This window comes from Leptonotus elevatus, chromosome 18 (genome assembly GCF_054856555.1).
Source record: "Leptonotus elevatus isolate MCC_2025b chromosome 18, RoL_Lele_1.0, whole genome shotgun sequence".
NCBI lineage: Eukaryota > Metazoa > Chordata > Actinopteri > Syngnathiformes > Syngnathidae > Leptonotus > Leptonotus elevatus.
The window spans coordinates 7,771,683-7,786,557 of record NC_141256.1 but is presented as its reverse complement, the minus strand read 5'-3'; the positions used below and the strand labels follow the sequence as shown (position 1 = coordinate 7,786,557).

General features: G+C 40.5%; 2 protein-coding genes and 1 non-coding gene across 5 annotated transcripts; all 3 read right to left on the bottom strand.

The window, feature by feature from the left end:
- Window positions 1-2,979: 2,979 nt before the first annotated feature.
- Window positions 2,980-3,062, bottom strand: trnal-uaa (transfer RNA leucine (anticodon UAA)). The gene has a single exon. It is a non-coding gene; the product is annotated as a tRNA-Leu (tRNA).
- A 2,421-nt stretch (window positions 3,063-5,483) lies between these two features.
- On the bottom strand, window positions 5,484-9,238 carry LOC147158423 (syntaxin-11-like). Of its 2 annotated transcripts, none has more exons than XM_086061290.1 (2): window positions 9,110-9,238; window positions 5,484-7,636 (listed from the first exon to the last, which is right to left on the bottom strand). In XM_086061290.1, exon 2 carries the CDS (start codon window positions 7,627-7,629, stop codon window positions 6,748-6,750), a length of 882 nt encoding a protein of 293 aa, XP_085917416.1. In that variant the 5' UTR covers window positions 7,630-7,636; window positions 9,110-9,238; the 3' UTR covers window positions 5,484-6,747. The 2 variants fall into 2 exon arrangements, with proteins under 2 accessions (XP_085917416.1, XP_085917417.1); XM_086061291.1 differs by having other exon boundaries at window positions 9,094-9,206.
- A 505-nt stretch (window positions 9,239-9,743) lies between these two features.
- On the bottom strand, window positions 9,744-14,544 carry stx11b.1 (syntaxin 11b, tandem duplicate 1). Of its 2 annotated transcripts, none has more exons than XM_086061886.1 (2): window positions 14,390-14,544; window positions 9,744-13,059 (listed from the first exon to the last, which is right to left on the bottom strand). In XM_086061886.1, exon 2 carries the CDS (start codon window positions 13,050-13,052, stop codon window positions 12,156-12,158), a length of 897 nt encoding a protein of 298 aa, XP_085918012.1. In that variant the 5' UTR covers window positions 13,053-13,059; window positions 14,390-14,544; the 3' UTR covers window positions 9,744-12,155. The 2 variants fall into 2 exon arrangements, with proteins under 2 accessions (XP_085918012.1, XP_085918013.1); XM_086061887.1 differs by having other exon boundaries at window positions 9,744-13,092; window positions 14,390-14,541.
- Window positions 14,545-14,875: the final 331 nt, after the last annotated feature.

Sequence of the window (14,875 nt, the reverse complement as noted above, 5' to 3'; positions counted from 1 at the left end):
GTAGGCGCCATTTGAGCATTCAACTTGTATCTCACAGCGTCCTAAAATGTCACGTTTACGACACGAATTTCACATATTTAGTCACACGTTGAGTCATTGAAGTAGATCTTAACGACTGGAAACATTCCCTCCAGGGATTAAGTGCGCTTCCGCTTCTTTATTTCGGTTTTGAACTTTCCCTTTTTTTTTTCTCCATTCAAAGAGATTGCGTACGTTAGTGACGTGGTGGTTGTGTGTGGGCGTAGGAAGGGAGGTGTTTCATCACATTATTAAAAAGGAAAAAAAACTCAGTCATGAAGCACTGATCTACAACTTAAGTTACATTTTTATTTTTTTCTCGATATCATGTCCCCCACCCCACAACCCCGTTTCACTTGGTAATTGCATCAAGTAGCCTATTGCCAGCGTTTCACTAACTTTTCTTGAGCCAAGGCGCACATTTTTATCAAATGAAATTGTGTGGCTGATGCGAAGTTATTTAAACGTTCCCGGGACATTGGCTGACCGCAAAAGCATTGAAAAGGCATCTCTCCTACAGAAGGCGACTCCTCCACAAGGGGGCACAAATTCCACGTGCTGACGCCAGATTGCTGCCCTATGTGGCCACGTAATAATGCACATGTCAGAAAGGCCACTGATTTTATAAACCACAGATATAAATACCAATGATTGAAAGTTAGGCTACTTTCCATTGGCTAAGATAAGATAATATGCAACAAAACTTGGCTACTAAATTTCCCTTTACTGTTTACTACTGTCTGTACAACTATTGACCTTTTGCACATGACGTCACAGCCCTCATGGGAACGCCCCCTACGGTACGCTGGACGGCAAAAGAGCCACTTGCCTGTATTGTAACCATTGAATCTCGTACAGCGTAAAGTCCTTCATCTAATCGATTATCTTATAAAATGGTCATGTCTTGCTGTGTGGTCGGTTGTACAAACGACAAAGGAGTAAACCAAATGTTGCTTTTTATCGCATACCTACTAATGAAGAAAAAAGACGTCGATTGATTGCAGCAATCAACAGAAAGGACTGGCAGCCCACAAAGTATTCACGGATTTGCAGCGATTTTTTTGCGAGGTTAGTAGATAGAAGTAGTGGATTCCATGGCTCTATGGGCATTAATAACTTTTCATTTGTAAAATAACAGTCGCTAAGTCACTAAGTCGCTCCGGGTCACGTCCACTTCCTTATTATTATTATTTTTTTTTCTTAACTCCACTTCCATTCAACAATCATTTCCTTCCGGCCGTCCGTCATAGGGCAGTCACGTGATCACGTGACGTCGGTGCAATTGTTAATAAAAAATTTGATATATGTAATATAGTGCTACACTTGAGGACAGCAAGGGAGAGCATTTCATTTATTAACAAAGGTTTATTTGTCAAAAATAAATAAATAAAAATGTTGAAATGTATTTTGTAAAAATATAGTATTGTGGCCATGTACTATACTCACATACTATACAGTATTTGTTTTTGAAAACATGCACAGGAAGTGGTGTTTGCATGTTCAATCCCCGCTCTCCCCAAGTCACGTGTCGTGTCCTTGGGCAAGGCACTTCACACACATTGCTACTCACACTGGTGTATGGAAGGTGCGAATGTTTGGCGGTGGTCGGTAGGCGCACACTGGCAGCCACACTTCCGTCAGCCTATACCCGAGGGCAGCTGTGGCTATATAAGTAGCTTACAGTGCGAATGTGTGAGTGCATGAATAATGTGTCCATTCCATTGTAAAGCATCTTTGAGTGTCAAGAAAAGTGCTACATAAATCTGATGCAATATTATTATTATTTAATTTCAAATAAATACAAAACATATTGGCGTGGTACATTACTATACAGAAAAGATAACAGACAGCCTAAGGAAATCATCCCCCCCAAAATGAAAGAAAATAGAAATACACATAAAAAAATATAAAATTTTGAAAGGAGCTTTCAGCAAGGTTTAGTTCACCTATCTTACACAATATCACTGCATTTTTCTTCTCCATACATTTCAAGGATGAAAGTAATGTCAGTTCTTTATGAAAAATCTGGAAATTTGATTAGGATTTTATGAACCTATTTTTAAGTGCAAAAATATTAGGCTCCTAACGTACATTGATGTTTTCTTTTTTCAGAATAGAGATATTGAGCAACTTGGGAAATAACCAGTTGTACAAATCACATGCAACGCTTCTTTCGACACTGCTTCTTCAGTTTCCTAGTCTAATGGTGCATACTTTATTGAATAATTTCAATTTACATTCATGATCAGGTCGAACAAGTACCATTCAAACAAAAAATAAAATAAAAATAATATAAATAAAAAAACAGCAAGAAACGCTAAGGGATAACGAAAAATACTCGGAAATTCCCCTTGCGAAGTCGGAAAAAAAGTACCCCGACTTCACCGACGGACTACAGTGTGACGTCACGCTACAATGGCGACCCCTTTGGAAACACGGACCGTGAATGGTAAAACACAATTTAATCGAGTATAAAACTAGATACCTTTCTTCATTCATAAATACTCGACATGACTTCACGTAACACAACGTACGTGACAGTATGCCGCTATCTCTCTGCATGAAAGTATACGGTGAACTACTGAACTGTATGGAATGCTTATGAAATATGATAAAAACAATAAATGAAACAAAATTGCAAGAAGGCAAGTTTGCTTCAGGGGGGGGGGGCGCAAGTTACACTATTACAAATCAGCATTGTATTTATCCTAACACTACAAAAGACAATATTACTTAGTAGTCTGAATAATCGTTGGAAACTGGCAATGACGTTAGCATCCTGACGCCTATGAAGAAGGCTTGTTCACAAAATTGACCAATCACGGACGAGAATTGCGTACTGGCAAGTTCTAATAGCGATTACATTCAGCAATAGTCGTTAATATTAGTTGCAATATTTGCATCACATCGTTTTACAATAATTTTACTCATCTAGTGGTGAAATTCTAATCAAAATAAAGATACCAGGAGTGGGGTTCGAACCCACGCGGACATACGTCCATTGGATCTTAAGTCCAACGCCTTAACCACTCGGCCATCCTGGTACGTAATTCAAGGGCGTGTGATAATGTATCAAATATAGAACAAAGTAATAGCAGTCAGCTAATAGCAACATTTGTCGAGAAAGGAGCCAGACAACCACTTCAAAAATATTACGTTTCTTCGTCGATAAAGCAACGCAAACTCTTTAAAACGACCCAACCGAAGGAAAACATAATACGGTAACATGTAAGTACGTTAACATGTTCTAAATTGTTATCGTGCTAATCAAATAGAAGTATTGCTGATCCGGACCGGACAAAAACACGGGCGTTTCTAGTGAGGTTTTTCAGTGTTTTACCTCCATTAACCTGTGAGGGGCACTCAAGCACAACAGTTGAACTGGTACAATACTGGAACGTAAAGACAGGTCGCTGCAGATGGGAATGGGATCACATTTCTTTGAGAAATGATTTGGCTGGCAAAGTGCCTCAAAACCACTTGTTATGAAAATGGTCTGTTGCTGCAGACCATTTGGTAAACAGGACACACATCAATTTTGCAAGTGGTCGCACCCGTATGGAGGTAAATATGGTGCAAAACTAACTTGTAAAAAAAAAATTGTACCTGTAGAAAAAAGTCTTAATTTGTATCTGTAAAAGTCGTGATTTGTACCTGTAAAAAAAATGTGTACCTGTAAAAAAAGAAAATTTGTACCTGAAAAAAAAATTGTACCTGTAAAAAAATGTTTTGTATGTGTAAAGAAAATGTGTATCTGTACAAAAAAAGTGTAAATTTGTACCTGTAAAAGTTGCTAGCCACAGTCATGCAGTTTATGAGTCATTTTGGAAGAAGAGGACGTCCCAGGCGTGACAATTTCAACATGGTTCAATATACAAACACCGTGTGGAACAGCTTAAACGTTGGTTGACATGCAGAGCACTCAAAGTGGGCAGAAAGAAAGAAGATTTTGTCACATCTTAATATCAGAAATAGTGGTAATACTGATAGACACAGACATTGTTCATAAACATTTCCATTATTTTTATTTTGCTTCAGTGTTGAAGGCACATCATGTGTATGTTTAAGAGTGTAAGAGCCTCTCTTTTTTTTTTTACTATTTGCAAAGCATACATTGCAAAAATACTGACATTTATCAATACATTTTAATATTTAAAATAAAATGATTAAATACAGAGGATAAAGGGTTGAGGTTAAAATACCTGTAGCGGCTTAAAGATTCACCCGCAGTAAAAACTTTGGTTTTCATTTTATTATGATAGTAAGAGTGCAGATACTTGAATATAATGTTAGTCAAATACAAGTAGCTGAGTACTGTCCACTTTTGGTTATAGGTTTAGGTCATATTGTAAAACATTCAATAGGGTTCTGTGGCTCTATAGTCATTTTCACATCTAAGCACTAAGCAGCAGTTTAAGAGTTTTTTTTTGTTTTTTTTTGTTTTTTTTACAGGTACAAGCTATTGATCGTATGTTTACACTGGTAGGCTTCAAATCTTGAAATAAAAATTGTGACTTCAATGTGTTCAGTTTTCGTAACAATTAACAACATGAGATGAGCTAGCTAGCACCGGATTACGAGCTATGATCGTACAATAAATCTTACCTTCATACTAAAACTTCTTTCTTTCTGCCCACTTTGAGTGCTCTGCATGTCAACCAACGTTTAAGCTGTTCCACGCGGTGTAGCATGTTGAAATTGTCACGCCTGGGACGTCCTCTTCTTCCAAAATGACACGTAAACTGATGCGGCTGGTGTGGTTTGTTTGGAATTTCGGATTCGTGCATATTAATGATAAAAACGTGGCGTCATTTGAGTTCAACTCACTGTCGTTCGCTCAACCAATGAGGTTGAGCTTTAGCCCGCCCAAATCCGCCAGAGCCCGCCCTCTTCTTCTACGAGTACAAATCACGGTGCTCTACAAGTACGAATCAGTTTTGCACCATTTGTAGCGAGATATTTGGTGCAAAACTCACGTGACTGGAAAGCAGCAGAAAAACCACTTGTGGCTCCTAGTGGCGACTTCTTTGACTACAAGTTGTCATTTTTACAGGTACAAATCACGACTTTTACAGATACAAATTTACACTTTTTTGTACAGGTACAACAAATTTTTGTACAGGTACAAATTATGACTTTTACAGATGCAAATTAAGACTTTTTTTCTACAGGTAATTTTTTTTTTTTACAAGTTAGTTTTGCACCATATTTACCTCCATACCGCTACCGCCCCTGTATTTGCAGCACCGGATTTTAGTCGGGTTTTTTTCTGTTACACTGATGTGTACTGTGTAGGGGGTTTGGGCAGTGCTGATTCATGCAGATGAGAGTGGAGGAGAAAATCATATGTTCAGCTTTCATAAAGCATTGCTGGAGTTTAACTCTGACTCTTATGAATTATGTTCTTTCATCTTACATTAAGAAAAAAAAATCGGACCCCATTTATTGTTCAGGGCTTTATTTATTTATTTGTAATTGTTCGTTTCCCAGCCAATGACCCTACATGAAAACTTAACAAGTACTCAACAGAAGGTACGTATTAAGGTTTTGTGTTAGGCAGCATGGTAGAGTGGTTAGAGCAACTGCCTCACTGTCTAGAGGTGCTGAGTTTGAATCTCTGCTCAGGCTCTCCTGTGTCAAATTTGCAAGCGTCTCGAGGTGTTCCAGCTTTCCACATCACTAAAATATATATGTTAGGGTAATGTAACTTAAACTTCATTGTACAAAGGTGTGAATTAGGGATGGGCAGGCAGCAGGTGAAGCCCAGTGAATCATGTTGCTTCACCAAACGTTCACTTCTTGAGGCCTGAAACACACAATACTGCCTTCCAGTGTTGACAAATGACAATATGACAGGCAATGCCTTACGAGACGAGATTGAATTCTATCTTCATTGCCCAAAGTACAAGAACTAAGACACCAAAATGCAGTTTGGCAATTACACAGACTGTGAACATGAGCACCAATATTAGTTTTAGCAGTAGGTAGCATGGCAGTGCAAATATGGCATTAATAAAGAGACATGGCAGTACAATAATATGGACAATGTATATAGAAAATACGAGTTGAAAAAAAGTCAGGACCCAACCCATGACCCTCAAATTTCTAGTCTGATGTTGTACCGACTGAGCTAGCCGGACATAGTTACAATTCACACATACAAACGTTACACGTATACAATACATACTAGGGGTGTGAATTGCCAAGTACCTGGCGAGTCATAGGTCACGATAAGAATCTATAAATTGATTATTGCGATTTTTTAAAAACTCAAATGTAGAAAATACTAATCAGTAAACTTGTCCATGTACACTGTAAGATTTGTATGAAAATGTATTTATTTATCTGAAAATTCAGGCTTATAACTGAGCCGCTGCATTTAACAAACAGGTTGCAATCTGTTTCATGTTTGAACAGCACTGAAATCAAATTTTAAGGCTTAGTGTTCCATTAATATAACATTCTTCCAAGCTTAATGTGTGAATCCTAACCCTAAGTAAGACGTTTTGTTGAATATTCCCATAAAAAAATTAATGTTTAAAAATCGATTCGACCGCGTATCGAATCGATTCGAGAATTGCGCACTGTAATATCGCGATATATTGCAGAATCGATTTTTTCCAACACCCCTAATACATGCCTTACATATTTACAATGCAAGGGAAAATAATCAACACAACTGCTGACATAAGGCACCACTGTATATGAATCCACAAAACATGTATTTGTTTATCGGTTCCAACACGGTAGACATGGACAACACTGCAAAAAGGGATTTCTTTTCTTGTACTGTTTCGCCTTGTTGATATTCACATTGACTCTCTGAATGTAGTTCTGAGTTTTTGACACATTGGATTCAATGTTATTGAGCATGCAGCACTGCTCTTCCATCAGCGCCGCCACTTGTTGGAACAGTTCATGGACTTCCTTGAGCCGGGCCTCCAGGGCCACCAGATCCTTGTGTCGGGATTTGATTTCGCTCATTGCCCAGCGAGAGGAATGGCCCTCTTGCGTCGTCGGTAGGCTCTGGGACAACTCGCTCCAGCCCTCACACCCTTTGTCTACAATTTCATCCAGTTTCTTGTCAGTGATTTTAGTCCCTAATATGGAGGCCTGCCGCTGGATTCGCTCCCTACAAAGGGACCGCTGCAGTTCCTCCGCCTGGTTGTAGCTCCCCATAGTGGCTTGGAAGGCAAGGATGAGCGAGTCATAATGCATGCAAGCAATGCGGCTCGAAGCTGAGTTGGGCCCCTCCCTTTCCGCTGTCTTTTTGCTCTCCTCACCCAGTGCCAAAATGCGAGTATGCAGCATTTGCCCTCGCTTCTGGATCCCCTTGGCGATATCGTCCGAGTCCCGCTTGACTGTGGCGAGGTGGCGGACAGTGGTGCGAAAGCGCTCGTCGTTCTTCTTCAGACGATCCACCTCTGAGAGAAGCGAGGAAATCTCCTTGCGAATGGACTCGGCTTCCTTTAGGATGCTCTCAATGTCCAAGGAGTTCTCAAAGACGACCGACTCTTGAGCTGTTGGCAGCTTGCTCTCGTCGTATTCCATTTCGTCCTCATTCTCCAGGTCCTTGCTGACATTGCGCAGTCTCTCCAGCATGTCCCGCATTCTGTTTCTGGAATAGAGCAGATGTGTTATTGTTCTTAGGTGCTTGTACAGTACCATCTTTGTTTAACGTTACACTGCGTAGAATTTAGTGCCATCGAGCAGTGAACAAATAGAATACCTACCAAATTACTACAAGTTACTATTTGTGGTGAGTGAGCGAGCAAGAGTGGCTAGCAAGAACTACCTGCAGTGGCTAATAAGAGCGGCTAGCGAGAGAAACTAGCAAACGCTAATGAGAGCAAAACAGAGGGAGACAAGCTGTGGGAGCCCGAATCAAGGCACTAAGCGACGACCACCTGCAGCTGTGGAAGGTAAGCGATGGTCGACCCACTGGGTCTGACACAAGCTGCACCTCCCACCAGAGGCTAACTACGTTTGCCAAGTTCTATCTATAATTACTAGACCTACGATCCCCAGTCAGACCCAAAATTTCCTCGACAATAATATGTTCTATGTAGCCCCACTAGTCTAAACATGGTATTGTGTTTGTAAAATGTGAATAAAGCAGCAAAATCCACCCGTTTTAGCTATCTCAGGGGGCGGCCATTTTGCCACATGCTGTCGAATGAAAATGACATCACAGTTGCTCAGGCTCGGGTAACAACCAATCACTGCGCAGCTTGCGAATGTCACATGACCAAACTCAGAAATCAGAGATGGATAAAAACAGGGTGGATATTGTTGCTTTATTCATATTCCAGAAACACAATTGGAATGCATTGAAGATATAACTATAAAGAAAATACAACCGTGAGAAAAACGGTAACAAGCGGTGTTCAGGGTCAGCAAATCCTTCTTTGCCGCTTACCATTTACAGTTAACTACCAATATTTGTTCCATGAAATTTTATTAATCTTCCCTCTCATTGTTTATTCCATTCGTTTTTGTTCATTTTATAGTTTCACTTGGCTGCAGTACTGTTTGTGTGTGGTAGATTTTTTTGTCCAATCAGATTTCAGTCATGTGTTGCCATGTCAATCTAATCTGCCCAGAATCAGTAATGCTGGCCGATGTTGCCGAAACTGTATTTTTACGTGTGTGTGTGTGTATTTTTCAAAAACATTTTCATTTTTATTTTGATAGTAGCCAATTCATATATTTTGTCGGCATTGGTTTGATTGCCTGATGTTGAACACAATGTACCGGTAGCCTACTCAACATGCTTTTCAGTGACATACCACAATTCTAAGCAATTGTATCCATAAAAACAAACATCGGAAACAATTTTAGATATGCGGACATATTTTATAATAAGATCACCGTAACAACCCAAACACCAGTCCAAGTTATTATCAAAAATAATATATGAAATAGCATAAGAGATTCACTGGAATGTTCAAGGAAGCTTTTCGTAAGAACTAGAACAAAGTAATGCAACTAAAAAGTTTTGCATGGGCCCAAATTGATCATTTAATCAAGATTAACAGCTGCACTACACCAGTTAGGTCAACGAGTTTTATCTACCTGCAATTCAGCTTACCCTTTTCTGATGTCCTCACAACAGGTCTAAAATCAGGTGATTCCGACAGCACGACTGCTTCTGGTGTATTAAATCCGAACAACTTGAAAGAACATGATCTTGAACTTGATGTCTGTTCAAGGAAAGGTGTTTATCTGATGTACAGTACATTCAGAAGCCACACCCCTTTTTAGGCCCTCCCTTTCTAGTACTTATTCTTCCTGGAAGGTTTCTTTGCTTCTTCGCATAGTTTTTCACGTGTAAGGAAGTTAAAGACTGGGACAACCTGTTCATCAAATCCATCAACGTCACATCAAAAGGAATGTTTTGAAAAGATTATTTTATGACTCCTACACAATTATGCAAGCGAAAATTTCTCTGAAGTTTATACATATATATATCTATTTTTATAATCGTTGCTAATGGCCCTCAGTGCATCTTAACAAAAACTATGTTATAAAAAATGCAGCGACCAACGGGGAGGTTTCTCTTGTACGGAAGAAGAACGTGGTGTATTGACGCTAATGAAACTGAGCTATTTTCTTCCTCAAGTGATGCGTAGGTGTATGAAATTTGAAATATTTATTACATCACAGCGTTCTTTTTTTAAATAATTGTGTTTTATGACAAGGGCTTGAATCAAGACACATGAACATGGTTTTAATGTAGGTTTTTATGTTTGAATGCAGAACAGAATTTTAAGGCAGTACAATATCCATCCATCCATTTTCCGAACAGATACATTAAATACCTAAGTTGTATGCATAAATTCATTTCAATGACACATAACATGATACCCTTCAAAATCATAATTGACTGTTAAAGAGAAATACAAGTGGATTTTTACAATTGTGTTGTGCAAATTAGTGTAGAAAAAGGTTATTGGTCATCAGGCAGCAATAATTTAATAAATCATAGACATAAAAGATATTCTAATGAACATTATAAACAGTCTTCTTCAAGTTTGTGCTAACTACAGACAAAAAAATTTTTTTACATTACAAGGGTGTTTTTTGGGAAGCCCAGGGAAATTTCTCGTTGCATTGTCGTCATTCTATATCTCCTTCCTGGTTTCAGGTTACAAATCTTTCAAATAAATATCTAAAAATAAACACTAAATTATTTTTACCCCAGTGTTTCTCCCTACCTGCACATTTCACTTCCTGGAAACACAAAAATAACCCTGCGGGCCATCCTGATTAAAACTCCTCCCTCTGCTCCACTCAAATGGGAAACACAGTACCGACATCTGGACCAAATTTGAGCTTTTTCCCCTCCACCTCCAAGATATGTTTACAAACCAGGCCGACCATTGTGAATATTAAACCTGGTCAATATTAACGATCGCAATGTCTATCAACAGCCACAAAAATTGTGTTTGTGAGTTGATAGTGAACAATAGCCAATGAGGAAGCTCGTTGCCGTGCACAAATAGCGGAGCAACTGGTTGTGTTGAATGTTTGTCTATTGTGTCATTCACCACAATGGAAATCAAATAGAAGAGTTTGCAACTGCAAAGTATGAGTAGTTACCATACAAGCTAAAAGTTAGGCGTGCTTCTTCTGTTTCTTCTTCTACATCAAATTTTCATATTCTTCTAAAGACTTCTAAATGGCCTGTGGAACCTTGCTGCCTCTAATAAGTTAGTCTCGGTACTACCACGGATGTGCATCATGGTTTAATGCTGCAATCCAATTCACTGTGCTGTTCCTTATGGTGTACCTGCCTTGCCCACCGGGAGGCAGTACACAGTCATGCAGAAACAAACAAAGAAGAATAGTACTTCGACAACTACTAGTATAAGTGACTCAGATGCTGTAAATGTCTTTCCTGGCAATAGCCAGATTGATATTGTGATTCACTTAAAGGATTTCCCCATAATATCAATCCGGGACTGCTCCGCGTTGATTTGCTCACGAAAGGCGGGACCTTCTGTACAATACTTTGAGCTGATTGGACGATGCGGCATTGTGCCCCTCTCGCTGTTCAACGTTCAACAGGGAAATGGTGAATAATTTTGCGAGAACAGAATTAATTGCAGGGTCCATTCGTCCATGTTAGGTTTGTTTATTTGTCCCGGCGTGGGCGCTGGCTTCCTGGTTTGGTCGTAGCTGAGCTGCATATCACGCCCCCAAACACAATGTTGCTCCGTGATTGGTCGTTTGGATCGGTGGAAATCAACGGGCTCTGTTCAAGATGTATTCTCGGGAGTTTGTGAACTCACAAATACCGTGAGAATTCATTTTACAGAGCAAGATTAGTAAATTCCCAGAGGATGATAAATATATGCCTGTGACTATTGTTATACAGTGTTCTCTTACTACTTTGCGGTTCAATTATTGCAGCTTCCCTCTATAGTGGGGTTTTCATTTATGAGCATAACCTTGCTATTTCGTGAGGATTCTTGCTAATTTTCTTCCCTCTAAGTCGGACCAGTCCAAAAATGTCCATTTTTTGGGGGGGTTAATTTGTTAAAAAACAAAAACAAAACAAAATCATGAACATTAAAATCGCCCCCAAAATCCACATTCTCTCTGGGCGCGTTCGGAAATATGCTCTAAGCACACTGCTTCACTCAGACCGCTCGAAAACTAAGAACGTTGTCAAATGTGCCGTTTGGTTATTCAGAGTGGCCTTTCCAAAAACGGAGTACAGTGTCCTAGTGCGTCAGGCAGTACAAGGAAAGTAAACAAAGCACAAGATGATGATTATAGGCTGCGTTCATGAATTAATGTGAACGGAGGGTGCTTAGCCTCCCGCAGGACATGAGGGTGATGAAGCAACTATATTAAAGTGTTCCTTTTTAGTTTAAAATGGGTTACCTTGACCAGAATGCTGTAGCCAGAGATACACTCCTGGTGGGTTAATGCGCCTTTTGACGCAGAAAATCCTTGGGGAAACCGAAGTTCCCATTGACTACCTTGAATGGAAGACGAAGAACAACTTCCGCTGGAAGTACAAGGATTTACAGTGTCTGTCATTTTGCATTTTAAAAGTTCAATTCATTAAGTGTAACAAGTGTTTAGAAGGATGGAAATGGTGTTTAAATAGGCTTTCACTCTTCGCTTTAGTCAAAGCATGGGAAGCAACTACAAAACATCTTTTTAAACGGATTGTTTCTGTCGTGACGCTTGGCCTTGCCGAGTTTGAAAAGCGCATCCTGCAAGACCTCGTCCGTTTTCTGAACATTGGTCTCAATGGAGTTGAGCATGGGGCCCTGCTCCTCCACCAGCAGGGCGACATCCAGGAAGATCTCATGGACTCCCTTGATGCGGTTCTCCAGGTCCACCAGCTCCTGGTGGCGCTTCTCAATCTGGGACAGAGCCGCACGAGCCGTCTTGCCCTCCGCCATGATGTTGTCGGTGAAGACGTTCCAGTGCCCGTTCTCGATCATCTCCTCCACTTCGTCGCCGGTCACCTCGCGCCCCACAATTTCCATCTGCCTCTGGATCTGGGCTTTGCAGTTGTCTCTGTGACTCATTTCGGCCTCGTTATAGTCAAACATAGCGTCACGGAAGCCGTTGCTTAGGGAGGCGTACTGGGTTCGGGCGATGCGCGTGACGGCTGAATTGGGGCCGTGCACTTCTTCCAGCTTGTAGGCCGTGTTATCCATGTCCCGCAGGTTCGACAGCACGTGCTCAGCCCGCGTCTTTATATCGCCGCCGATGGCGTTTGCGTCCCTATTGATGATGCTCATGGTACTTACGCCCTGGAGCATGCGAGAGTTCTGCTCCCGGAGCCTTTTCACTTCTAGACGAATGAGCTGGACGTCTTTGTGGATGGCCTGTGCCTGCTCAAAGATCTTTGCAACAGCAGGGCTGTTGTCGAACACCACCGCCTCGTGGGGTAGCTCATCCTCCAGGTCCACGTTACTAAGGGAGTCCGATAAGGCCGACTCGCCGTACTCCATCGACTCCGCATGGCTACTAGACAAGTCCTGCATGTTACTCAGTAGGTCCCTCATGGTTGTGCTGCAAAAAGGAGAGTTTAAAAGTTTTGAGTTTCTGTAGAAAAACACATAAATAATTCATGAAAGTTTCCATCTTTAGCTGTCAAGCAGAGGTGGAAAATCCAGGTCCAGAAAGTAAATACCCTGCCACAGTTTGGCTTTAGCCCCTTGGTGCTCGCTAGCTCCATAGCAGGTAAACGAGCGTCATGGGAGATAGCTAGCTAGCACCTGAGGCTAAAGCCAAACTATGGCAGTGTTTTTACTTTCTGGACCTGGATTTGCTACCACTGCGTCAATCTAGTTGATATGGACAATATCCTGCAGTTCACTTCGTTAGCTAGTAAACCATACAATAACAATATCTTGTAGGCTACTTCTTGATCCAGAAAACTACACTGGTACAATACCTTGATTAAATTTGTGTGTGCCCCATCTTCTGAATTTGAGTTACAAACTGTGATTTCGTTCGATTTAGTGTCGCAAAGGGGTGAAAGGTTCTGATAAATTACCATGGCAAGTTAAGATGGGAAGTCTGATATGATGTAAAAATAAAAAATAAAAAGATGGAAAAAGAGACTAGTCAGGCACACCAGCGACATGGAGGAACTTCAACCAGGTAGCATTAATTACGACGGCAATAGCTACGTTAGCATTTTTTTTGTTAATCTATTCACTTTAATAAAGCTATTTTGCTAGTATAAAGTCAATCCAATGCTAAAGAACAGAATATGAGTACTTTTGCCACCTCTGACACTAGAAATATTATGTGGTCTTGTTGATATAACCTGATCAAATTTAAAGATTTAGCTATATAAAAGGTTATATTTGGCATAATGTCTTCACAAGAATTCACCCATGCCCCAACACTGGCCCGACAGGTTCTCAATAGAATACTTTTTAAGGTGTTGCTGCTCACCAAACGGGTTCTTTTAACTTGGCATGTGAGTAACATCTTTGTCCGAGTATTCGTTTTGATTTCTTATCATCACATTCAGCAGATACCGTGCGTTTTAGGACAATTCAGTAAGCTATGTTTTGGACAACCCCATCAATTCAAAGAAGCATTCAGACAACAGTCATCAGTTAACTTGTATTATTTAATGAGATTTATTATGCAAATACTTGGAAAGGAAGTCAGGAATAAATAAGGCCAATAATCTTAATACCACAAATTGTTAAAATATCATGGAAAGGTTCATCTATTTCAGTATCTTAATTCAAAAAGTAAATTTCAAATGTTACTGTATTTTGGATTCACTGCATATTTGAATCCAGTGTTAGATATCATGATTGAGTGAACACACCACACAAATTTAGACCTCCAGTCCAAAGACTATGCAGAAAGATCTTACCTTCGCTGTGTGTCTCAAAGTTTGTCTTAAAGTTGAGGTGCCTGTTGTCTCAGCACCATCCCACAGTGCGGGGAGCAGCAAAGGAGGGCCCCTACATGTGCATGCAGAGAGCAGATATCTCTGGCTGCCTACGTCGGTTGGCTTTTGTGCAAATGTCAGAAGTCATGAGGGAGGAATGAAGACCGGTGGGTTTGTGACAGGAAGTAGAAAAAAAAACAAGGTGTGTGAGCAGCTGCTGGAGCAACAAAATGAAGTTGATGCGCGTTTCTGCACTAAATTAGCCTAAATTACGCACCGAGTGTCCATCCATCCATCCATTTTCTTAACCGCTTGTCCTCACAAGGGTCGCGGGGGTTGCTGGAGCCTATCCCAGCTGGCTTCGGGCAGTAGGCGGGGTACACCCTGAACTAGTTGCCAGCCAATCGCAGGGCACACAGAGACGAACAACCATACTCACAATCACACCTATGGACAATTTGGAGTGTC